Source organism: Salvelinus fontinalis, chromosome 18 (assembly GCF_029448725.1).
Source record: "Salvelinus fontinalis isolate EN_2023a chromosome 18, ASM2944872v1, whole genome shotgun sequence".
NCBI classification, from domain to species: Eukaryota; Metazoa; Chordata; class Actinopteri; order Salmoniformes; family Salmonidae; genus Salvelinus; species Salvelinus fontinalis.
In genome coordinates, this window is record NC_074682.1 from 27962341 (window position 1) to 27989121 (window position 26781).

At 42.6% G+C, this 26781-nt stretch overlaps 1 protein-coding gene across 2 annotated transcripts; it reads right to left on the minus strand.

Annotated features, from left to right (window-relative positions):
* Window positions 1-1721: 1721 nt before the first annotated feature.
* On the minus strand, window positions 1722-26530 carry LOC129815896 (F-box only protein 42-like). 2 transcript variants are annotated; one of them, XM_055870079.1, is made up of 10 exons: window positions 26382-26530; window positions 25438-25719; window positions 15439-15555; window positions 12898-13032; window positions 11103-11256; window positions 5809-5919; window positions 5417-5513; window positions 3837-3893; window positions 3599-3715; window positions 1722-3469 (listed from the first exon to the last, which is right to left on the minus strand). In XM_055870079.1, exons 1-10 carry the CDS (start codon window positions 26437-26439, stop codon window positions 2456-2458), a joined length of 2142 nt encoding a protein of 713 aa, XP_055726054.1. In that variant the 5' UTR covers window positions 26440-26530; the 3' UTR covers window positions 1722-2455. The 2 variants fall into 2 exon arrangements, with proteins under 2 accessions (XP_055726054.1, XP_055726055.1); XM_055870080.1 differs by lacking the exon at window positions 26382-26530 and adding an exon at window positions 26288-26372.
* Window positions 26531-26781: the final 251 nt, after the last annotated feature.

Here is a 26781-nt window from a genome sequence, read left to right on the forward strand (position 1 = left end):
ATACCTCCTTTTTGTTTGCGCATTCAGTACACAATCCAAACTCACGACGCACGGGCAATCCTTGCGAAAGTTCAGACGAAAAGTCATATTACAGTTCGTAGAAACATGTCAAACGAAGTATAGAATCAATCTTTAGGATGTTTTTAACATAAATCTTCAATAATGTTCCAACCGGAGAATTCCTTTGTCTGTAGAAATGCGATGGAATGCAGGTCTAACTCTCACGTGAACGCACGTGGTCAGCTCATGGCACTCTGCCAGACCTATGACTCAAAGAGCCCTCATTCCCCCCTCCTTCACAGTAGAAGCATCAAACAAGGTTCTAAAGACTGTTGACATCTAGTTGAAGCCTTAGGAAGTGCAATATGACCAATATCCCACTATATATAATAGGCCATGAGTTGAAAAACTACAAACCTCAGATTTCCCACTTTCTGGTTGAATTTTTTCTCAGGTTTTTGCCTGCCATATGAGTTATGTTATACTCACAGACATCAGACAGTTTTAGAAACTTCAGAGTGTTTTCTATCCAAATCGACTAATAATATGCATATATTAGCAACTGGGCCTGAGTAGCAGGCTGTTTACTCTGGGCACCTTATTCATCCAAGCTACTCAATACTGCCCCCAGCCATAAGAATTTTTAAGAACCAGTTAATTTTGTTTGTAGTAAAAAGTGTGTACTGTAGCCTTTCCCAGCTGGAGATCTGTTGGCAGATTGGATTGTCTGACTGACCACAACTTTCTGCATGTGGTATTTCATTTGTTTTGGCGTGATGTATACCGTGATGATTTAAGTTGTAGTGAAGACTACAGAGATGTGACACTCTTTATAGTTGTGTGGTAGAGTTGATTGCAATCTGATTGTATTAATGAGACCGGGTTCACCCATCACTTCATGAAAGGACAATTGCAATACTGAGGTCACGTGTGTTCACTGAACTCCTTTAGCGGGCTGGACTCTTTTAGGCCAGAGGTACAGGACTTTTCTTGAGGAACCAGAGCTCATAGTTATGTGATCATTTATTTTGGTAATGCAAAAGAACCCAGTTTGTTATTTCCAATGTTGTAAGGGTTTATGAAAAGTGTATGTCCATACCGACTTTTACATAAGTCTTTGTATTGGTGTAGACTTGACGGATCAGATAGGACTCATTCCCTCCCAAACAAAAAGGAGAAATCAATATTTTCTCTGGTAGGTATAACCTACCTGGCACCCCTACAAACAATAACCTCAAGTCAAAACCGTTGTCATTTTCTCTTTTATTTGTAACCTTTATTTTGTAAGATGGTTGCCAAATATGTGATGGCCCAGAATCTAAATACTTTCAGGACACAAATCAGCTTAGCCGCTCGACTGAAGGTTGATGAATGTGTCTGAGAAGAACTACACCTAGTGCCAAGATAAAAAAAAATCAAGATCATTTTATGAGCACTGTGTGCTAGGCTATTTGTGATAAACCCCCCCAAACTCTCACCACTAGTTTCAATTACTATTCTTAACACAGGTGATCTCATCACAACCAGATCATTGGTGTATAGATTGTGAAAAGAGCAGGAGTGCAATCATGTACAAAAGCTGTGAGGTGGTTTTCATTCTTACAATAAATGCAGGATTTAGACCTGGAACCTCAGTTAACTATAGTTCAGTCAGGAATGCATCAATAACTGCTAGCATACATATCCAGTCAACTGAATCAACAATAAATAAAACCTGACAGTTAAGACATGGAGGCCTTTATTGTTTTCTTATGCTTACACAGTACACTGCAACACCCTCCCGAGCCCCCCCTAAACAACAATCAACATGCATTTACACCACACACACACCAACATCCATGCTATTACACACATTCACGCAGTTTCCAATGTAAACAATGCAGGCTGAAAGAGTGATTTAAAAAAAGCAAGGTAGTCAGTTGTCCACTGTTGTGCCCTCGTAAGCAAGCGCAAGGCTCGTTCCATTTTCTTTTCTCTCAGTAAGTTCAAAGCGGGGCGAACAAAGAGGAAAAGAAACTGTCTACATCTTTTGGGATAAACTGCTGTCCAATCAGGCCATTTGACCAACCTTCGACACACACACACACACACACACACACACACACACACACACACACACACACACACACACACAGTGTTGGGAGGTCAGGATGCCCATTCATCCAACAGTCACCATTAAAGCAACAACATCCTCAAGTGTCTTATTAAAAATGTACTGTCTGAAATGTTATTTTCTTTAAAGTTATGTGATAGGAAGATGGGGGGGTAGAGGGAGAGAAGTTAGTGTGAGAGGGAAGAGGAACGTCAAGAATTAGTGTGACACATTATTTTCCCACAATCCTCAGCGGTAGAGGAAAAAGGCCTTGTTTTACTTCCCTTGTATGGGTTAGGATGGATTGATCGTCCGTTACCTAGCAACACTTTGGCGTCACTCACAAACCTGTCCATTGCTGCATTACCTCTTAGCGCGCACAAAGTACAAGGCATTAGTTTTAGGGTAGTACTTCACGTTCTGCTTCTTGTCCATCAAGCCCCCGAATATGATGAGCTCGCCCCTACCCTGGACCACTGTGTGAAGGCTGGTCTCGGGGGGGCCTGTGACGGCAGCGGGGGTGCCGTTCCCGTAAACCCTCCAGGAGACGAGACCGGCTGCTTTGGCTCGGGACACGTCCAGGACATACATCTGCATGGGCTTGCAATTGAGCGACTGGTACAGGGGCTTGCCCACGTTCAGGCTCTGCGGCGGGTGGTGGCCAAGCCGCCGTGCGATAGGCGGGATGGAGTGTCCGTCAGACCCGGCAGCAGCAGCCTGTGGCGGGCTGGAAGAGGGGGATGTTCCTCCTGAAGCAGCTCCTTGGGACAAGGGGTTTGAGGAGGATGAAGAGGACAGGTTTTTGACAGCCTCCAGGCCTCGTCTCAGGGCTGCGGGGGACACGGCCCCCGGGGGAGTGCGTGGGGAGCCAGGGGCAGGTGGAGGCGTATGCACGCCGTTAGTGCTGGGTACCTCAGAAAGGGGGTGGGTGGCTGAGGGGGGAGACTCCCAGCCGTAGTCCGAAGAGACAGGGGGGCGAGAGGGCGGGGAGGCATCCTGGGCAGGGCTGGTTCGGGGAGAGGGGGATGAACCGTTGAGTAGAGGATGGAGGGAGGGCAGAGGCGGGCTGTCAGGCCCCTGGGAGGGGGATGGCTGTTGAGAGGAGGAGCCGGGGCTACCCTCTCTTGCACCCCCTCTGGCCGAGGGACGTGGTCTCAGTGTCCCCCAGCGGCCGTTCACACAGGGGGCCTCCTCAACGGCCCCCAGGACGACCCCGGCGGCGCCGCTCCTTACAGGGGACTGGGAGCGCAGCGAAGAGGGCTCTGGGCCCAGGGGGCCAGGGGAGGCACTGATGGGGGAGGGCCGAGAGTTCAGGCTGGGGCTGAGTGGCGCACGGCCAGACGGAGCCTGGGAGAACACCACTACACACTGTCCAACCTGGAGAGCGCGTGAGATGGACAGACAGAAAACAATGAAGGAAGTTGAGTTGAAAGTAAACCTACAAAACAATATCCCAACAGCGTTTAGTGCAGTGAGACCGTGGATAGATGACAGAGAGCAACATACCCTGCAGGCAGGGTGGCACCACAGTTCTGGAGCTCCATGGTCGTCGTTCTCCACCCTCAGCTGCTGCCATGTCCAGGGTGGGGCACCCATGTGCAGGAGCCAGGCATCTTTCAGCAGCTAGCAGGGACATGAGAGAGAAGGGAGGTGCAGAGTCACAAACAGCAAAACAAGAAGGCAGAGTTTTTTTATGCATGGACAATAATAATGCTGCCTTTCATTAGAGAACATAGGCTCTCACTGCATTAGGGCCTCCACAGCCTCCCAGAATAAGAAGAGTCTCGTTGTCAATCACAATCTGTGAGAGAGGAGAATATACATTTAAAACATGTGGATAACCATCTATACAAGCCACAAAAAGGTAACTTGTATTCCCTGTAAAAGCACAGACAGATACCTTTCAAAAGTTTCAGGTCAATCAGAAATGTCCTTGTTTTTGAAAGAAAAGCACATTTTGTCCATTAAAATAACATAAAATTGATCAAAAATACAGTGTAGACATTGTTCATGTTGTAAATGACTATTGTAGCTGGAAACGGCTGATTTTTAATGGAATATCTACATAGGCATACAAAGGCCCATTATCAGCAACCATCACTCCTGTGTTCCAATGGCACGTTGTGTTAGCTAATCCAAGTGTATCATTTTAAAAGGCTAATTGATCATTAGAAAACCCTTTTGCATTTATATTAGCACAGCTGAAACTGTTTTTCTGATTAAAGAAGCACTAAAAGTGGACTTATTTAGACTAGTTGAGTATCTAGAGCATCAGCATTTGTGGGTTCGATTACAGGCTCAAAATGACCAGAATCAAAGAACTTTCTTCTGAAACTCGTCAGTTTATTATTGTTCTGAGAAATGAAGGCTATTCCATGCGAGAAATTGCCAAGACCCTGAAGCCCATTTTAAACATTTATTTTTATTGGCCAGTCTGAGATATGGCTTTTTCTTTGCAACTCTGCCTAGAAGGCCAGCATCCCGGAGTTGCCTCTTCACTGTTAACATTGAGACTGGTGTTTTGCTGGTACTATTTAATAAAGCTGCCAGTTGAGGACTTGTGAGGCGTCTGTTTCTCAAACTAGACACTCTAATGTACTTGTCCACTTGCTCAGTTGTGCACCGGGGCCTCCCACTCTTTCTATTCTGGTTAGAGCCAGTTAGCGCTGAGTAGTACACAGCGTTGTACGAGATCTTCAGTTTCTTGGCAATTTCTCGCATGGAATAGCCTTAATTTCCAGAACAAGAATAGACTGACGAGTTTCAGAAGAAAGTTCTTTGTTTCTGTCCATTTTGAGCCTGTAATCGAACCCACAAATGCTGATGCTCCAGATATTCAACTAGTCCAAAGGCCAGTTTTATAGCTTCTTTAAATAAGAACAAAAGTTTTCAGCTGTGTTAACATAATTGCAAAAGGGTTTTCTAATAATCAATTAGCCTTTTAAAATAATAAAGTTGGATTAGCTAACACAATGTGCCATTAGAACTCAGGAGTGATGGTTGCTGATAATGGGCCTGTAGATATTCCCTAAAAAATAAAACAGCCATTTCCAGCTACAATAGTCATTTACAACATTAACATAGTCTACACTGTATTTCGGATCTATTTGATGTTATTTTAAAGAACAAAAATGTGCTTTTCTTTCAAAAACAAGGACATTTATAACTGACCCCAAACTTTTGAACAGTAGTGTATTTACTAAATAATCTGAAATACTGCATGATGGGGATATGGAAGGTGTGTGGTGGAAATGCAGGAATTGAGATATGTAGAGGGTGATGGAGGTATTGAGGGGAGAAGGTGTGAAGGAAAAACATCCTGACCTGAGACTGGCCTCCTCGTGGGTGTGGGGACGGGCCGGAGATGGTGGGCTTGGACCAGGACCACTGCTCCAGATCCAGAACCCACACCTCGTTACTCCTGATTAGGGACCAGTGGAGAGAGCAGGGGGACACAGTGAGCCAAAAGCACACACCTTGACAGATTCACAGACAACTATCAACATTAAACTTTTTTTTTATGACATGATTTCCCTTTACTTTCAAGACATTCACACTACAACCTTTGAACATTGTCTCGCTATACCACAACTGTATTTATTTTAAGTGTTTTAACTGATGTGTCAGGTTGTTCCATTGTAGTGTCTGGTTTGGCACAGTATAGTAAAATGTGCAGAAAACTAAAAAGGTAAAAGCTCCTCAAAGTAATGACATACATTTGGCGGGCTCCTAGCGACCCTCCAAACACCACCATGGCGCTCCCTATGACGGAGGAGGAGTGACCGGCCATGGGTAGGGGTCCTTGGGTTGTCACGATGCAGTTCCACCTGAGGGCACATGGAGAAGTTTACGGGCTTAGTTAGATGACGGTAAAGTGATAAAAGACCAAGCACTGATGGCTAGGTAAGGCTATAAGTATAATTAAGTGAGAAGTAGACATTGGTCTGAAGAAAAAGGAAATTCACAAGCCCCACAATGTTATTCCACCCATGCTCTACCAAGATTTTCCAGCACACAACTTTGACCTACTACAGTAGCTATGTTGGTCTATTGTACTTCAAACAATGTGCATGCAGGTTACTTAGGATTCAAACCTTCTCAAACAGCCTAATTCATACTCTTAGAGGAGGTGCCTCCATAATAATGTGATTTGTATTGGATTCTTCACACACGCCACACTAATCCCATTCCACTACCTTTTCAAGCTGTTTTTATTATTATATGAAAGCAAGCTTATTTGAGTGAGCTGTTTTGTCTGGTAGTAGTGGTGCCTGTCTGTATTTTCTTAAACCTTTATTTTAGCAATACATTTCATAACACACTTTTTTGGTCGGTAGGTGCCCAACATAAGTGTGTTGGACACAGTCACTAATGTATAGAGGTCTACAGAGCCCGTCTGCATTCTGGATTTCTGTAACTGTTAGCTAACCTGTGTAATATTGACATACGTTCAGAAACACTTGTTTTGCAAATATGGCCCTGTTTTATTAATTGCTGTGCTGATCAATGGTCAGTTCATTACCTCTGTCAAATGAATATGTAGCTTAAAGTTGTGTGTTTGTATTTAAAGCTACAACACATTTTACAATAGGACTATATCTAAAAAGACATACAGCAGGACACTGTAAAGTATATTATTCCTCTGAAGAGTACGAAGTAGGCCGTTTGAGAAGTTTGAATCCTAAGCAACCTGCATATACATTGCTTGAAGTACAATAGACCAACATAGTGTAGTAGGGCAAAGCTGGGTGCTGAAAACCCCTGGTAAAGCATGAGTGGGGTAGGCATTGTGGTGCTCACATGAATTTCCTTTCTTTTTCAGCTTCAAACCAATACCTACTTCTCACTTTAAAAGATTTTTGCACCGGAAGGTGAATTCTGTTAAAGGTGCATTATACAACATTTCCACATGCAAAGCCTGATTTTTTTGAAGCAACCAAATGTCTGTCATTGGCAGTGCTATTGTAACATTTAAAATGTGTCATCTGCCAAAAGGTCTGGGCCTTAACGGTACAGGTTGTGTGCTTGCATAACTGCAAGGGTTGCTAGTTTAAACCCTGGTCTGCTGGCTATTGCCAGCTGAAATCAGTTTTGAACTATCTATTAAAAGTATGTGTAGTATATGTACCATGGATAGTCAAAAGTAATTGTCTGCTGTTTTCAGAAGGTGAATAGCTCAATTGATTGTAACAGTAAAATATGACTCAATTTCCATTGAAAATAATGTATACTGTTGGGTCCTGAGAATATGAAATGTTACTTATTCATGTCACTGATGGAGGGCTAAGGTTGAGGGTCTACACCAGTAGTTAAGGGTTATAGGAGGAAGGTAGATAGTGGGTGCAACTAAGCTTGGAATGTGTTGAGTGCAGAGAAGCGATTACATGTGGCAGACATTGATAAGGGGATAAGGGGAGACGGGTGGAGATCTTAGAAACTAACAATGTCACTGAGGGAGAGAGGGTAATGTATAACGTTTACATTATGTCAGCATGTTATTGTTAGCCATCAGGGATCCTCTGGGAGGAGAAGAGACACAGTCTGGTTTCAATGACCATGACAGCCTTGAGTTGGTGAGGAGGGAGCACTTTGGGGTAGAGGTCAGGTTAGATGAAGTAAGGAAGAACAGATATCACTAAGGTTCTGTCTAGCAACAGGGATGCAATGGCTGTTCGGTTGTGTAGGAGACAGCGTTAAATATCAGTGCTTGTGTGAAATGTTTTTTCTGAATTACAGCTGTAACGACCCTTTGGGAAGAATTAAACTTGGTTAAGCATCTCTAGTGGCCATGAGTTATTTACTCTGAAAAATGAGAACCTAACAATACTAAACAAGAATAAACGCAATATTATGTAAAATCTTGGTTCCATGTTTCATGAGCTGAAATAAAATATCCCAGAAATGTTCCATACGCACAAAAAGCGTATTTTTCTAAAAAGTAGTACACAAATTTGTTTACATCCCTGTTAGTGAGCATTTCTCCTTTGCCAAGATAATCCATCCACCTGACAAGTGTGACATATCTAGAAGCAGATTAAACAGTATGATCATTACACAGGTGTACTTTGTGCTGGGGACAATAAAAGGCCACTCTAAAATGTGCAGTTTTGTCACACAACGCCACAGTTTTGAGGGAGCGTGCAACTGGCAAGCTGACTGCAAGAATGTCCACCAGAGCTGTTGCCAGAGAATTGAATGGTTATTTCTCTACCAACGTCCTTTTAGAGAATTTGGCAGTACGTCCAACCGAACTCACAACCACGTGTAACCATGCCAGGCCTTTCACATCTGGCTTCTTCACCTGCGGGATCGTCTGAGACCAGCCACCCGTTGTGTGTTTGCACAACTTTAGAATTTTTGCACAAACTGTCAGAAACCGTCTCAGGAAAGCTCATTTGCGTGCCCGTCGTCCTCACCAGGGTCTTGACCTGACTGCAATTGGGCAAATACTCACCTCCGATGGCCACTGGCACGCTGGAGATTGTGCTCTTCACAGATGATACATGGTTTCAATTTTACCAGGCAGATTTCAGACACAGTCTATGGCGTCGTGTGGGCGAGCGTTTTGCTAATGTCTACGTTGTAAACAGAGTGCCCCATGGTGGCAGTGGGGTTATGGTATGGGCAGGCATAAGCTACAGAGAACGAACACAATGGCATTTTATCAATGGCAATTTGAATGACGAGATCCTGAGGCCCACTGTTGTGCCATTAATCTGCCACCATCACCTCATGTTTCAGCATGATAAAGCACGACTTCATGTCGCAAGGATCTGTACACAATTCCTGGAAGCTGAAAATGTCTCACTTCTTCCATGGCCAGTATACTCACCTGACATGTCACTCATTGGGTTGCTCGGGATCGACGTGTACGACAGCATGTTCCAGTTCCCACAGAATATCCAGCAACTTTGCACAACCATTGAAGAGGAGTGGGACAACATACCACAGGCCACTATCAACAGCCTGATCAACTCTATTCAAAGGAGATGTGTTGCGCTGCATGAGGTAAATGGTAGTCACACCAGATACTGACTGGTTTTAACTGATCCATGCCCCTACCTTTTTATTTAAGGTATCTGTGACCAACAGATGCATCTCTCTATTCCCAGTCATGTGAAATTAATAGATTAGGGCCTAATGAATTTATTTAAATTGACTGATTTCCTTATATGAACTGTAACTCAGTAAAATCTTTGAAATTGTTGCAAGTTGTGTTTATATTTTTGTTCTGTGTAAAAGAAAACTGTTTTAGATCATTGACTTTTGAAGGTTGTATAACTCAGCCATAGAGTCTAAAATACATCCCCATGTACACCATAGCCGCGTCTTTCTTGTGCATTTTACAGCTTGTTTCTAGCCTAAAGCATCCTATACAGATTATACCATTCTATACAATTATATAATCCAGGTTTGGTGGGGCATTAGTTGTTGACAAATATCCAACACATGGGCAAGTCCAGCATCCAGATCGGAGCTGTAAATACAATGAGTTGTTAGTTTGGCACTGTTGATCAGTACACATTTGGATTCAAATGTCAAGACAGGAGAAGGAGCGTACTGGAATTTATTCTGGATGTTCGAAACTGGTGAATTCTTCTGATGCTAGCAAGCATGCATTTGCACACTATAATGCACAAGCGAAGAGCTGTTGAAATGTGCATTGGGGATTTAACATAGCTAGCTACATGTGGCTAGCAATTTGTTTTCTCAGTTTGAGTTGTTTCCATTGTTTGCAGTATGGTTTTGGAAACATAAGGAATGTATCTTTCATATCAGTGAGAAATAATTTAAATAAAGGTTCAATTAAACACCTTTATAGGGTTAGGGTTCCCACTCGGCCATATCTCCATGCAACAGCGCTAGTTTACAGAAGACAGACTGAAGACAAAGACGGCCACTTATGCTAACTGAACAAAGCTAACCGCTGAAAAACCTACCAAGAAAAATGTTCAAGAGCTAGGTAGCAGTGTGATAATTTGCCCAAAGTTGGGTGTTGGTTTTGAAATGATGTAGCTATGTTTTGTGGAAAAATGTACGGCTGGCATTTGGACCTAAGCTAGCTAATGTTAGCTAGCGTCTGTGTCGAGGTCAGCTGTAGCTAGCTAGCTAATGACTGAAGTGATGTGTAAAAACTCTTCTTTGCCTGTTTGTTAGCTAGCTAGCTTACGGCTGACTGGTGTTAGCTAGCTAGAGAGGCTAGTTTCTGGACTTTGGATAAGCAAGCTAACATAAACTAGGTAACGTTTACTAGCATTTTTTATTAACCTCAGCTTGAATATACACCATACAGTGTATGGTTGTTCTCATCCACTTCTTATAACTGGCAGCCTGGTTCTGCAGCATTAGCTGTGTTGTTACTTATCAACAGAGTTGTTCGACATGGTGTTGGAACTCTGAAATTCAACTGAAAAATATGGCAGCATGTCAGAAATGCTACGAAAATGTAGCACATCATTTGAATCCTAATGGACAGAAGTTAGCATGTGAGAGGGATAAATTATACATTTAATAAAAACTGTTGCACCTACAAACTTAGATATTTTTTAAGTCCAATGGTCACTTTCAGGACAATATAGTCTCGTTTTAATCCGACATCTAGAATTTGAGCTAGGTGGGCACAGAAAAGAACTCTGAAAACTCAATACCTAACAACCCTGTTAAAAATCTGGTAACAGACGGACGGCTCATGACGATAGGCGGGGAGTGTGTCGTACCTCCTAGTTGATTTGCACATTTTCATTGACATTGGTGTCATTGGCTTAGATATGATGGTATGGATATTTGCACATAATGTTGAGCTTCAACCAATGCCATACTATTGTGGGGCTATGGGTTTTCAGTCTCTACACAGAAAAAATTGTCATGAGTAATAGCACTCTGACTATCAGCCTTAATGAGAGTGAACAGTAGTCAACATGTGATGTTGACACATACTGTATGGCTAAAGGAGTTAATTCATCCACAGGGTCTAGGCCTATCTCCAAATCTTCTGGTCTCTTCCTCTTACCAGTTTTTGGAGGGGGAGTATGTGTGGATCTCGTCAAAGAACCTCTCAGGCTGATGTAGTGGGTATGGGCTAGGTCGAGTCCATCCACCAAAAAGCACCAGCAGATTGTTGTACATCACCAGGGTAGCACCCGCTTTAGGAGACGGATAGGAGCCTGTGTGGGCAAAAGGAGTAAGAATAAGTCTTCATACAGTGCATTCGGACAGTATTCAGACCCCTTGACTTTTTCCACATTTTGTTACGTTACAGCCTTATTCTAAAATTGATTAAATTGTTTTTCCCCCCTAATCTACACACAATACTCATCTACACACACAATACCCCATAATGACAAAGCAAAAACAGGTTTTTCGAAATTTTTGCAAATGTATTCTAAATGAAAAGTATTCAGACTCTAAACTCAGTACTTTGTTGAAGCACCTTTGGCAGCGATTAGTCTCCAGTCTTCTTGGGTATGACGCTACAAGCTAGACAGACCTGTATTTGGGGAGATTATCCCATTCTTCTTTGTAGATCTTCTCAAGCTCTGTCAGGTTGGCTGGGGAGCATCGCTGCACAGCTATTTTCAGGTCTCTCTAGAGATGTTAGATTGGTTTCAAGTCCGGGCTTTGGCTGGGCCACTCAAGGACATTCAGACACTTGTCCCAAAGCCACTTCTGCGTTGTCTTGGCTGTATGCAGTTGGAAAGTGAACTGTCGCTCTGGCGCAGGGTTTCATCAAGGATCTCTCTGTGCTTTGCTCCGTTCACCTTTCCCTCAAGCCTGACAAATTTCTCAGTCCCTGGCGCTGAAAACATCCCCACAGCATGATGCTGCCACCATCATGCTTCAACGTAGGGATGGTGCCAAGTTTCCTCCAGACGTGACGCTTGGCATTCAGGCCAAATAGTTCAATCTTGGATTCATCAAACCAGAGAATCTTGTTTCACATGGGCTGAGAGTCCTTTAGGTGCCTTTTGGCAAACTCCAAGCGGGCTGTCATGTGCCTTTTACTGAGGAGTGGCTTCCGTCTGGCCACTCTACCATAAAGGCCTGATTGGTGGAGTGCTGCAGAAAAGGTTGTCCTTCTGGAAGGTTCTCCCATCTCCACAGAGGAACTCTGGAGCTCTGTCAAGAGTAACAATCGGGTGGTTCTTGGCCACTGTGTTCTTGGGGACCTTCAATGCTGCAGAAATGTTTTGGTACCCTTCCCCAGATCTGTGCCTCGGCACAATCCTGTCTCGGCGCTCTACAGACAATTCCTTCGACTTCATGGCTTGGTTTTTGCTCTGACATGCAATGTCAACTGTGGGACCTAAATAGACATGTCCAATCAATTGAATTTACCACAGGTGGACTCCACTCAAGTTGTAGAAACATCTCAAGGATGATTCATGGAAACTGGATGCATCTCATAGCAAAGGGTCTGAATACTTATGTAAAGGTATCTGTTTTTACGTATTATAAATTTGCAAACATTTCTAAAAACCTGTTTTGGCTTTGTCACTATGGGGTAGTGTGTAGATCGATGAGGATTTTTATTTATTTAATCCATTTTAGAACAAGGTTGTAATGTAACAAAATGTGGAAAAGGGGGTCTGAGTAATTTCCAAATGGACTGTACATACTTATATGTCATGCATACAAAGGTTGGAAGTCGATTTAAACATGACAAACTACATCTGCAAGCGGAGTAAAAAAATTACTAAAACAATAATAAAATAAAAAAAATTGCCGCACACGAACCATCAAGGAACGTTATTTTCACTTTCCTTGTTACAAGTAGGCAGTATCCACCCCAAGAGCTGATTTCTTACCCGAGGCTAAAGGGCGGATCCACTCCTTGCTGTTGAGGTCAAGTCTCCACAGGTCGTTGAAGGCAGCGTTGCAGCTACTTTGAGTACAGCCCCCAAACACATACATGGACTGGTTGGAGTCGTAGTAGCATGCACCTGCAACACACACATACATGGTTTGAGTAATAATGACTTACAAACTGGCGTCCGTGGGCCAGATCCTGCCTGTTAATCAATTTAGAATAGCCCTTGGATCAATTATGAACGTTCATTTAATTTTTTGTTTTTATCTCGTAAAAATCCGGTGTTTAGTGCCAAAAGGAGCATTCGTTCAATATTCTCCAATGGGAGAATCTGTATTCATGTAGTCCCACCCCTTGATTGCTGTCAATCAATATCACCCAACATACCAGTTACAGCCAATTAGAGCTGCAAACAGGGGTACAAGGGTCTGCCCGCCTGTCGGCTCTTTCACCACAGAGGAGATCACTACACTGCCCAATACACCAGAGCGTGCTTTGTACTTAACTCAGCTGTGAGTGAAAAAGACCATGGACTCAGTTATGGCGATCATGAATTTAGACTGCAACATCGCTTGCTTCGTAGTCTGCTGAGCATCCTGATCTACTTTTACATAATGACGTTCGGTGGCTAAGGGTAATAATACTCTCAAGAGAACAGCCTGTGAGCTTAGGGAGGACATAGTTGCTTTTCTCCGCCACAAGAAAGCTAACACATATCTAACAAAAATGCTTGATGAGTTCGTATCAGATGTTTTTCAGTGATCTTCAATCAACTCAATGGACTTAATTTGGGACTACAGGGGAGGGATAAAACAGTTATTGACATGATTGAAAAACAGACTTTTTTTCAAAATACATTTTCTCCTCTGAATTGAGCCCAAACAAAAGGCTCTATTTCGCTACACTGCGCAACTATATTCAGTCACCATCAGTTAGAGCTGGGCGATATGGCCTGAAAATCTGGATTTTTTTCAAGCTTATGGGTGATTCACAATATACATTGATTTTTTAAAATGTTTTCTCTAAATCTTTGATGTACAAATACAGGTCAAATACACTGCATTTCAAACAGTCAGCAATAATCAAATGAATTCCGTGCTTGTGAAATTAGGCAAAATACACAGAGTGTACAAAACGTGTGCCATTCAGCGGGTGAATGGACAAGACACAAGATTGAAGTGTGCCTTTGAAAAGGTATGGTAGTAGGGGCCAGGCACACCGGTCTGTGTCAAGAACTGCAACACTGCTGGGTTTTTCACGCTCAACAGTTTCCCTTGTGTATCAAGAATGTGCCACCACCTAAAGGACATCCAGCCAACTTGAAAACTGTGGCAAGCATTGCAGTCAACATGGGCCAGGATCCCTGTGGAATGCTTTCGACACCTTGTAGAGTCCATGCGCCGACGAATTGAGGCTGTTCTGAGGGGGAAAGGAAGGTGTTCTTAATGTGTTGTACACTCAGTGTATAAGCCCCACTAATAATACAATTATTTTAGCAAAATAGTTTAACCAGCTTTTTTTGCAATAATCACTTATCTGGCTTTCAAGTATGTCTATGAAAATGCCCTTTTTGTTACAACTTTAAAAAGAAACACGAATAATGCACATTCACTAATAATGACTAACTTCTTGTAGCAGACATTATAGAAAATGAACACAAGGTCTCAAACAATCTCACGTGCTAGTGAGTAGCCAGCTAATCTTTATATTTCAAGTTTAGCCAACTTGGATCTATTTCCTAGCTAACAAGGTTGAACAGTTGAATTGTTGTGAACACACCCTTCTGTCTCCAACTGTTCGAACAGCATGCTAGCCTGTCCACTTTGTTCAGATGTTGAAATCAAGTGTAAGCCTACCTTATTTCTCAGAATGAGAACGAGTTGCCAATTCCTTATATAAAATAGTGTTCTATGCTTATTGCACACACAACTAACTCTCTCCCCCACGTTCTCTACAGATGTGGGGGAGAGAGACTTCTAAGCAAAAGCTAGTCAACTGAGTTTCTATAGGTAAAAAAATATTTAAATAAATAAATAACAAAATGATAAATAGAAAATAAAACAGAATATGATACTAGTCAACTGAGATATGCCATGCACAAAGGTTTCCTATGTGTAAATAAAAACTAAAGATGAAGCTTGTATGTAATTAAACAATTTGATGCATTGAATTAGGCTAATCTTAAAAGCACTTAAAATGAACTTTTAGCAACATTTCATTTTAATAAAAGAGCTTCATAAGATTAGAATTGTGTTTGTGCATTGTTTTTTGTACCGGTTTTAGGATAGATCCCATCCCATGTAGAAAATATCTGGCCCCCGTAAATAACCTTTTTCAAATCCAACCCCTGCAAGATGGGGCTATTCAACTGACTTACACCTTCAATGCCCTATCCCTAATACTTTCAATTTAAATTGTGTATGGCATTACTTTTTTAAAGATAATACTTAGGACTGCACAGCCTGGAGTTGATTATCCAGCTTATACCATGGCCAATCAACTCAATTCAACAAAGCGGTGGTATATGTTGTATACTGACTGTGTGAGAAGCGTTGCGTGATGGGTGTTCCAGGATATGGGTATGTACGACTCTCCCACTGAATATTGCCCTCCTGGACGGCCCGCAGAAAACCATGGTAACACTGATATGCAACACCTGGGGGGGAGAAAGAGATTGGAGATGAGGTGAGTGACTACTATGGTTTTATGTGAGTCACAGCCACAATAAAAGCAACATAATAAGTAACACGTCATTATCTTAACTGTTTTTTAAATAATAAGTCACTTATTGTCATGGTTGACTCAAGTGTCCCATCTGAAAATGGGATAAACATTACTTGACCCATTGTAAAAAAAGAAACCACTTCAGTCAAACAGCTGAGTGGTAGTTTGGGTTTCCACTCGGGTGTCTCAAAATTGTTGCTGTTGCCTTCTTGGTAATGTGAGCGATTAGTGCTTTATGAGGTCGGTTCGGTTTCAGTTCAATTATTACAAAATAATCACGTTTTCGATTTCACTATGTATTTATTTGACATTAAATTCATTATTAAATAAGCCAAAAAAATTGTAAACATTCAATTGCCAAAACATTGAAAATACCCTGCTCAAAAAAATAAAGGGAACACTTAAACAACACAAGTAACTCCAAGTCAATCACACTTCTGTGAAATCAAACTGTCCACTTAGGAAGCAACACTGATTGACAATAAATTTCACATGCTGTTGTGCAAATGGAATAGACAACAGGTGGAAATTATAGGCAATTAGCAAGACATGCCCAATAAAGGAATGGTTCTGCAGGTGGTGACCACAGACCACTTCTCAGTTTCTATGCTTCCTGGCTGATGTTTTGGTCACTTTTGAATGCTGGCGGTGCTTTCACTCTAGTGGTAGCATGAGACGGGGTCTACAACCCACACAAGTGGCTCAGGTAGTGCAGTTCATCCAGGATGGCAAATCAATGCGAGCTGTGGCAAAAAGGTTTGCTGTGTCTGTCAGCGTAGTGTCCAGAGCATGGAGGCGCTACCAGGAGACAGGCCAGTACATCAGGAGACGTGGAGGAGGCCGTAGGAGGGCAACAACCCAGCGACAGGACCGCTACCTCCGCCTTTGTGCAAGGAGGTGCACTGCCAGAGCCCTGCAAAATGACCTCCAGCAGGCCACAAATGGTCATTTTTGAATGACCCCAGACACAGATTCAACCATGAAGACCAGGGAGGTTTCCCAATGCCTCGCAAAGAAGGACACCTACAGTATTGGTAGATGGGTAAAAAAAACAGACATTTAATATGCCTTTGAGCATGGTGAAGTTATTAATTACATTTTGGATGGTGTACACCCAGCCAGTACAAAGATACAGGTGTCTTTCCTATCTCAGTTGCTGGAGAGGAAGGAAACCCCTCAGGAATTTCACCATAAGGCCAATGGTGACTGTAAAACAGTTAGAGTGCAATGGCGATAGGAAAAAACTGAGGACTGATCAACAACACTGTAGTTACTCCACTATACTAACCTAGTTGAGCGTGAGAAGGAAGCCTGTACAGAATACAAAAATATGCCAAAACATGCATCCTGTTTGCATAACCTAGGGCCAGTAACCGAAAGGTTGCTGGATTGAATCCCCGAGCTGACAAGGGAAAAATCTGTGGTTCTGCCCCTGAACAAGGCAGTTAACCCACTGTTCCCCGGTAGGCCGTCATTGTAAATAAGAATTTGTTCTTAACCGAATTAACCAAATAAATAAATGTTAAATTAAAAAGTAATAATGCAATAAGTAATACTGCAAAAAGTGTGGCAACGAAATACACTTGTTGTCCTAAACAACAAACTGTTATGTTTAGGGCTAATTCAATACAACATAATACTGAGTAACACTCTCCATATTTTCAAGCATAGTGGTGGCTCAGAATTAAGGGCGTCCCGGGTACAATAAAAATATGTATTTGATCAGTCAAAACATACGCTGGGACAGTTGTGGGACGATGGGACAGAAAAATATCAAATGCATACAACAGTGGTTCATTACTAAAATGTTTAAACACAACTGGGGCGGCAGGTAGCCTAGTGGTTAGAGCATTGAACTTGTAACCGAGGCTAGGCAAGATCGAATCCCCGAGCTGACAAGGTAAAAATCTGTCGTTCTGCCCCTGAACAAGGCAGTTAACCCACTGTTCCTAGGCCATCATTGAAAATAAGAATTTGTTCTTAACTGACTTGCCAAAAGGTAAAATAAAATGTATAAAGACGAGGCAGATGAAACAGTTCACAACATTTAGCTTAAAAGTTGATAAACTATGAATAATTCACATTACAAGCGCAGCAATGTGTTTACTCCTCTCGGCCATAAGCGTGAATGTTCAAAAATGCTAGTACGGGAGAACACCATTCTAAAACACGCACCTGATGCTAGAGGTTTTTATAATGCGACAGATGGATATAGAGCATAATAGTAGAAACGTAGAATATCTGAAGATGCAACAATATGATTGTGCCTTACTGACTTTGGACAGTAGAAGAAATGCTGGTTAATGGCATATCTAGAAATCTTTGCTTATTTTTTTTACCCCTTTTTCATGATATCCAATTGGTAGTTACAGTCTTGTCCCATTGCTGCAACTCCCATACGGACTCGGGAGATGTATAATATTAGAATATCATTCCAATGTTGGGCAAATATCCCTATTAAAATGCACATTTGACTCTCTCCCAGCCTGTCTGCGGCCCAGCGGCCCGGAACTAAGGTTTCGTGTGCCGGGAGTTGCTGCAGCATTTGCATTGTCTATAGGCTATGGCTTGCTACTATAGTATTCTACATAATATGGTTATATCTCCCTGACCTGAACCGAATGCACACTGTAAAATGTGCAAAGTATTTCTGCCTCGTGCTGCAACACTGCCTGACTGGGGTCTGAGTGTGTGCACGTGAAGAGCTGAGTTACATATTCATTTTTAGAAGCGTTCCACACAGGCATAAAAGTTTGTTTAACTTGAAATGGAAGTCTACTGAAGAGAGACTTTGTCCTTGTGTTCCTTGGCTATTTACACTGTTTTGTTCACAAGCTAGGTTGTTTTTCAATATTTGAGTTTGAACTGCTGAGGAAGAGAAGCAACGTGGATACTTGTCAGACTCCCAATCTACAGGCACAAACATGACTTGAGTAGCATTACCACGGTAACCTCCCGCCCTTAAAGAGGCAGGTGAACATTTTTGTCTCATCTGATATTTTGGTTTAAAGTCTCAGGTCACAAAACATTTACTTAAACAATTCCACATTACTCCTTACTAGTAATACATTTATTGTTTTAGAGACATTACAAAGCACGCTCATCTGTTTTTTTGTGTTTTGTTAATGCAATTTTAGCCCAAAAATTATTTGGTCTGATTTGAAATCTGAGTGACTGGTAGATTTTAAAATCTACCTGCCACAGTGGCTGATGTACCAGAAAGTACATTTTAGGCCCTGGCCGTTAGCAAGTGGTGGTGCTCAAAAAGGTAAAGGCGACCATTCTTCAGTACCTGAAGAGGGAGGGTGAAGCAGAGAAAGTGAAGGCTGGGGAACACACGTTCTTTATTGTTGTGTAATGTGGTTTAATGGGACAGCTGGTGGTGGAATGTAATGTCTCTAACTTAAGTGTATTCAGTAACCATTTCACAATAACATTGTTCTCTTAGATATATTATTGTATACATTTAGTTAGCATGTTCAATTAATAAAGTGTCTGTTTTAATTAACAAATTAAGTTTATATAATATAGACTTTCTCAGAAATACACAAATTACTTTAAAAGCACTGTAAATTACCTTGACCCATGGTTGCATATCAAAAAATAAAATAAGCATTTAAATTTTGGGACGGTTCAAGTTCAGTTTGGTTTAGTTGAAATTGCACTTCGGAACGGTGATGAAAAAAGTTAGTCGCAAGCCCTGGTTATGGGTATGCTTGTAATCGCTAAACACATGCAAAATCCTAGAGGAAAACCTGATTCAGCCTGCTTTCTGGAGACAGAAGAAATGCACACCAGGTTAGGTGAGGTGCTGGCTAGCAGAGTAGAACACTTGAAAAAGAGCCGCCGCACACTAGGAGCTCAGATGCAATCATTTAATAACGTTTCGACAGCCAAGCTGCTTTCATCAGGCAATAATGACAAACACTGCGGGTCACTAGTTTATATAGAGTTTGAAAGGACACACATGGGTGTCTAATCATGGCCGGCTGTGGCTTGATTTCATTGGTCAATTTTCAGATATAAATAGAACATATAATAAAGCATGAATGGATTACATACGATCAGAGTTACCATTTGGCCACATTGACCTACAAACATTTACAATGGATAGCAAAAACATAAATCACAAGAATGGCTTCAGATCAAACTTTCCGTTGAAACCGAAGGAAGCAAGGATCTTTAAATTAAAGATTCAGATGGCCTCTTGTTTTAACAATGTATTGTCAAGGTCACCCCCTCTCCTAAGGAGGGTGCAGTGTTCGATGCCAAAATAGCGAAGGGACAAAATAGAGTAGTTAGCTTCCAAAAAGTGTGCCGCAATTGGATACGTTGAGTTTTTGCACCTAATGGTGCTACGATGCGCAGAGATTATTACTTTTCATTTTTTAAGATAAATAACTACCTTAGTTGAGCACGTGACAACACCTTTGATTGATCTGTTTCCCTGTTTGTGGGTGTTTTAATGATCTACATTTGTAAGTTCCATTGCATTGAGTGCAGCCATTACACTTGTAGTTTCCATCCGGAAGGGGCACAAGGAGATGTCATGCGGGGGTATTATGGGGTGGTAAATCACAGAGTTTACCACTTGATCTCAGATTTCTGCTCCAAGAGAATACGACCAAGGGAGGGTCCAAAAAAACACATTACCAATACTGTCATCGGATCTTAGAATGTGCCAATGTTTGTGAACGATTCCCTTAATTTGTTCAGAGTATTTTGAATAGCGCGTAGTAAGAACGCAAGAACGCTTCTTTTTACGAGACGATCTCTTTCAAATACTATGTCTTTTTTTTCTCTCAACGCCAGTATTGATCTGACCATTTTTGTACCTACTTTTCTTGAATTTCCTTTGCATCTCAGCCATGTTTCTGTTGAAAGCTGAATTCACCTTTCAGAAAGACAATAACCCAAGACAAGGCCAAATCTACACTGGAGTTGCTTACCAAGAAGACGGTGGATGTTCCTGAGTGGCCGAGTTACAGTTTTGACTTAAATCTGCTTGAAAATCTATGGCAAGACCTTAAAATGGTTGTCTAGCAATGATTGCTAATGATTGAGAATTTTGAAAAAAATAACAGGCAAATCATGCACAATCCAGGTGTGAAAAGCTCTTAGACTTACCCAAAAGACTCATAGCTGTAATCACATCCAAATGTGATTAATACATGTATTGACTCAGGTGGTTGAATACTAATTCTAATGAAGATAGTATTTATTTATTAATTTTTACAAATATTATAATTTTTCTTCCACTTTGAAAGAGTATTTTCTGTAGATCGTTGACAAAATAAATGACAATCAATTTTAATTCCACTTTGTAACAACAAAATATCTAACCTAATGTAGCAGGCATAAAAGTGTATCCATCTCTGAGCCAGAAAAAACAAGCGCAATGGATTATGGTTATTGTATTTCATTACCACGTTTGTGCTGAACTAGGTTGAATATTTGCTTAATGAAAACTACAACTCCTTTCAGTCCAGCATCCCACATACACTGAACAAAAATATAAACGCAATATGTAAAGTGATCATGATCATTACACTGGTGCACCTTGTGCTGGGGACAAAAAGGCCACTAAAATGTGCAGTTGTCACACAACACAATGCCACAGAGGTCTGAAGTTTTGGGAGAGTGTGCAATCGGCAAGCAAACTGCAGGAATGTCCACCAGAGCTGTTAACAGAACATTTGTTGTTAATTTCTCTACCATAAACTGCTTCCAATGTCGCTTTAGAGAATTTGACAGTACTTCCAACCAACCACACAACCACAGACCACATGTATAGCGTCATGTGGGCGAACGGTTTGCTAATGTCAACGTTGTGAACAGAGTGCCCCATGGTGCCGGTGGGGTTATGATATGGGCAGGTGTAACCAATGTGAAATGGCTAGCTAGCTAGTGGGTTGCGTGCTAATAGCGTTTCAATCGGTGACGTCACTCGCTTTGAGACCTTGAAGTAGTTGTTCCACTTGTTCTGCAAGGGCCGCGGCTTTTGTGGAGCGATGGGTAACGATTCTTTGTGGGAGGCAGTTGTAGATGTGTGCAGAGGGCCCCTGGTTCGAGCCCAGGTAGGGGCGAGGAGAAGGACGGAAGCTATACTGTTACACAGGCATAAGATATGGACAATGAACACAATTGCATTTTATCGTTGGCAATAAGAATGCACAGAGATACCGTGACGAGATCCTGAGGCCCATTGTTGTGCCATTCATCTGCCATCATCACCTCGTGTTTCAGCGTGATAATGCACGGCCCCATGTTCCAAGGATCTGTACACAATTCCTGGAAGCTGAAAATGTCCCAGTTCTTCCATGGCCTGCATGTCACCCATTGAGCATGTTTGTGATGCTCTGGATCGATGGAAACGGCAGCATGTTCCCATTCCCGCCAATATCCAGCAACTTCGCAACCATTGAAGAGGCGTGGGACATTCGAGCAGCCCGATCAATTCTACGCAAAGGAGATGCGTCACGCTGCATGAGGCAAATGGTGGTCACACACCAGATACAGACTGGTTTTCTGATCCACACCCCTACCATTTTTTAAGGTATCTGTGACCAATAGATGCATTACTGTATTCCAAGCCATGTGAAATCCATAGATTAGGGTCTAATGAATTTATTTCAATTGGCATATTTCATTATATGAACTGTATGTATGCATGTTGCGTTTATATTTTTGTTAAGTATATTTCTTTTTTTATCCCATTTTTATCCCCAATTTCATGATATCCAATTGGTAGTTACGATCTTGCCTCATCACTGCAACTCCCCAACGGGGTCGGGAGAGGCGAATGTTGAGACAAGCGTCCTCCGAAACATGACCCGCCAAGCCACGCTGCTTCTTAAACACACTGCTTGCTTAACCCAGATGCCAGCCACACCAATATATTGGAGGAAACAACGTTTGACCAACAACCAAAGTCAGCTTGCAGGCACCCGACCAGCCACAATGAGTAGCTAGTGCGCGATGAGCCAAGGAAAGGCCCCCGGCCAAACCCCCCACTAACCTGGACAGCGCTGGGGCAATTGTGCACAGCCCTATGGGGCTCCCGATCACGGACGGCTGTGGCACAGCCTGGTATTGAACCTCAGGTTGTAATGGCGCCTCAGCACTGCGATGCAGAGCCTTAGACCGCTGCCACTCGGGACACCAGCATCCCACATAGTTCTCGACTTGATTCTCTCATAAATGATTTGATTTCTCTCTAGAGAAACAGCTCATTGGGCTCACAATTTTTTTTTATTTTTTTTTTATAAATGCAATTCAAGTATTTGAGTTGTATTTGAGAGTAACAATGGCGCAGGAGAAGGGTGACGTTTTACGTGTCCCCAACCGATCGTGTTTTTTTGTTTGTTTATAAAAAAAAATGTTTTTAGTTATTTTGTACATAATGTTACCGCTACCATCTATTATGTCCGAAAATAACTTCTAGACATCAGGACTGCGATTAATCACCACAGTCTGGCAGAATCTTTTTTTTCCTTTAACAAGTCTGACGAGCCCGATGCGAATGATATACTACTTTCCGGGATTCCTCCGATGGCATTGAGGAGGAGTACACCACATCAGTCATTGGCTTCATGAATAAGTGCTTCGTTGACGTCGTCCCCACAGTGACCGTACGTACATACCCCAACCAGAAGCCATGGATTACAGGCTACATACGCACTGAGCTAAAGGCTAGAGCTGCCGCTTTCAAGGAGCGGGACTCTAACCCGAAAGTTATAAGAAATCCCGCTATGCCCTCCGACGAACCATCAAACAGGTATAGCTTCAATACAGGACTAAGATCGAATCGTACTACACCGGCTCGGACGCTCGTCGGATGTGGCAGGGCTTGCAAACCATTACAGACTACAAAAGGAAACACAGCCGAGAACTGCCCAGTGATATGAGTCGACCAGACGAGCTAAACTACTTCCATGCTCACTTCAAGTCAAATAACACTGAAACATGCAAGAGAGCAACAGCTGTTCCGGAAGAATGTGTGATCATGCTCTCCACAGCCGATGTGAGTAAGACCTTTAAACCGGTCAACATTCACAAGGCCGCGGGCCCAGACGGATTACCAGGACGTGTACTGCGAGCATGCGCTGACCAACTGGCAAGTGTCTTCACTGACATTTTCAACCTCTCCCTATCCGGGTCTGTAATACCAACATGTTAGAAGCAGACCACCATAGTCCCTGTGCCCAAGAACACTAAGGTAACCTGCCTAAATGACTACAGATCCGTAGCACTCACGTCTGTAGCCATGAAGTGCTTTGAAAGACTGGTTATGGCTCACATCAACACCATTATCCCAGAAACCCTAGATCCAATCCAATTTGCATACCGCCCCTACAGATCCACAGGTGATGCAATCTCTATTGCACTTCACACTGCCCTTTCCCACATGGACAAAAGGAACACCTATGTGAGAATGCTATTCATTGACTATAGCTCAGCGTTCAACACCATAGTTCCCTCAAAGCTCATCAATAAGCTAAGGACCCTGGGACTAAACACCTCCCCCTGCAACTGGATCCCGGACTTCCTGATGGGCCGACCCCAGGTGGTAAGGGTAGGTAACAACTCATCCGCCACGCTGATCCTCAACACAGGGGCCCCTCAGGGGTGCTTGCTCAGTCCCCTCCTGTACTCACTGTTCACTCATGACTGCACGGCCAGGCACGACTCCAATACCATCAAGTTTGCCAATGACAACAATGGTAGGCCTGATCACCGACAACGACGAGACAGCCTATAGGGAGGAGGTCAGAGACCTGGCCGTGTGGTGCCAGGACAACAACCTCTCCCTCAACGTAATCAAGACAGAGGAGATGATTGTGGACTACAGGAAAAAGAGGACCGAGCACACCCCCATTCTCATCGACGGGGCTGCAGTGGTTCAGGATGAGAGCTTCAAGTTACTTGGTGTCCACATCACCAACAAACTAACACGATCCAAGCACACCAAGACAGACTCTCAGGAGTCTCAGGAGACTGAAAAGATTTGGCACGGGTCTTCAGATCCTCAAAAGGTTCTACAGCTGCACCACCGAGAGCATCCTGACTGGTTTCATCACTGCATAGTATGGCAACTGCTCGGCCTCCGACTGCAAGGCACTACAGAAGGTAGTGCTCACGGCCCAGTACATCACTGGGCCAAGCTTCCTGCCATCCAGGACCTCTATACCAAGCGTTGTCAGAGGAAGGCCCTAAGAATTGTCAAAGACTCCAACCACCCTAGTCATAGACTGTTTTCTCTGCTACCGCATGGCAAGCGGTGCCGGAGCGCCAAATCTATGTCCAAGAGGCTTCGAAAGATCTTCTACCCCCAAGCCATAAGACTCCTGAACAGCTAATCAAATGGCTACGCAGACTATTTGCATTGCCCCCCTCCTCTGGAACACTGCTGCTACTCTCTATAATTATCTATGCAGAGCCACTTTAATAACTCTACCTACATGTACATATTACCTCAACTAACCAGACCAGTGCCCCCCGCACATTGACTCTGTACCGGTACCCCCCTGCATATAGTCTCGCTTTGGTATTTTACTGCTGCCCTTTGATTACTTGTTACTTTTATTTCTTATCCGTATTTCTTTAAACTGCATTGTTGGTTAGGGGCTTGTAAGTAAGCATTTCACTATCTGTTGTATTCGGCACATGTGACTAATAAAATTTGATTTGAATAGACGTTGGTCAATTAGTTGTTTAATAACCAAAACATTTTTATTTGGGTTATTTGCACAGCACTACTATTTGGGTTTAGAACGGTGGTGGAGGTTGTTGTGTCATCAGTAGAGAGACATACCTTTAATGAGGCGATACCACTGTTTACACACCAGTGCAGCGGTCTTGTGCTCCTGGTATGGTGAGAGGAAGGACAGGATGTATTCTAGGACTTCCTCCGGCAGTTCCACCATTGTCCCCTCACCCTCATTGCAGCCTTCAATGTCCCCCTCTCCTCTGCTGGTCCCCAATTTCAGATCTCCCCCCTGTGCCATTCCAACAGGCCCTGATACATCTTCCTCTGTATCCATGGCAACAAAGTACCCATCATCACTGTCTGAAGAGCGGGACATTCTTTCTGTGCCTGGACATAGATGGGAGATGACAATAAAAAGGTGGGCCCAAAGACAAACAATAATAGTACATTCCATCAATTCCATCACGTAACATGTGCTTCATGGTAGTATTGGGAATTTACAACAGTGTTGGGATAGACATACTGTAGCGAATTTAGCTTACTAGCTTTGGGGGAGGGAGTATGTGTATTGGTTGGAACCAATACACAGACTCCCGATGTTAAGCAACCTGCTTAATTAATGTAGCTAGCTAGCTGGATAACTAAGCAAAGTGGTTAGCTAATTGGCACAATACCGTTAGCTAGCTACTAGTAGCATTAACAGCCACCGATGAACGCATCCTTTCTGGCCCGCCCTCACTAATTAGAATTTCCATCTATGGTAGGGCATCAAATTAGTTAACACTGTGTCAAATAATTTATATTTTGTTACCAATCCGTGGAAAACTGTCATGAAAAATGCCAGTGTATCTGTGGAATATAACGTTAGAGATAGCTTGCTAGCTAGTAGGTATAGCTAAAGTAGCTAGCTAAAGCGTTAAGTTAGCCAGCTAGGATGCAGTAAGAAACTACTAACGTTAGTGGTTTGTTTGGCTTCTGCTCTATTTCTGTCAGGTTTTCAGGGGCCATATTTCCCTTCCAATCATAACCCCAACAGCTTTGATATTCACCGTAATTCTGCACGTATTCTTTAGTTGGTTTTCTATTTTGTGAATTATCTTTTCTCATTCACTTTATCAGCTTCTGCAGTAAATCGCCATACTCCAAGCATTCGCCATCTTCATCAGTGGCAGCATCATCTGCAACGCGGGAGCGCGCACGTAAATCGTCATGGTCAAGAACTAGAGAAATTAAGTGGATTGGTAATAATCGGTATAGCTAGGTCTATTGGACTAAAATACTGTACCATGACAAACAAACACAACATATTGAATCAAATTACTATCAAATCAAGAAATTACCCACATTTTATATTATTGCATTGATACCAATTTGATCATCTGAAACTGGAAACACCTATCTCCCTCACTAGCTTTAAGCACCAGCTGTCAGAGCAGCTCATAGATTACT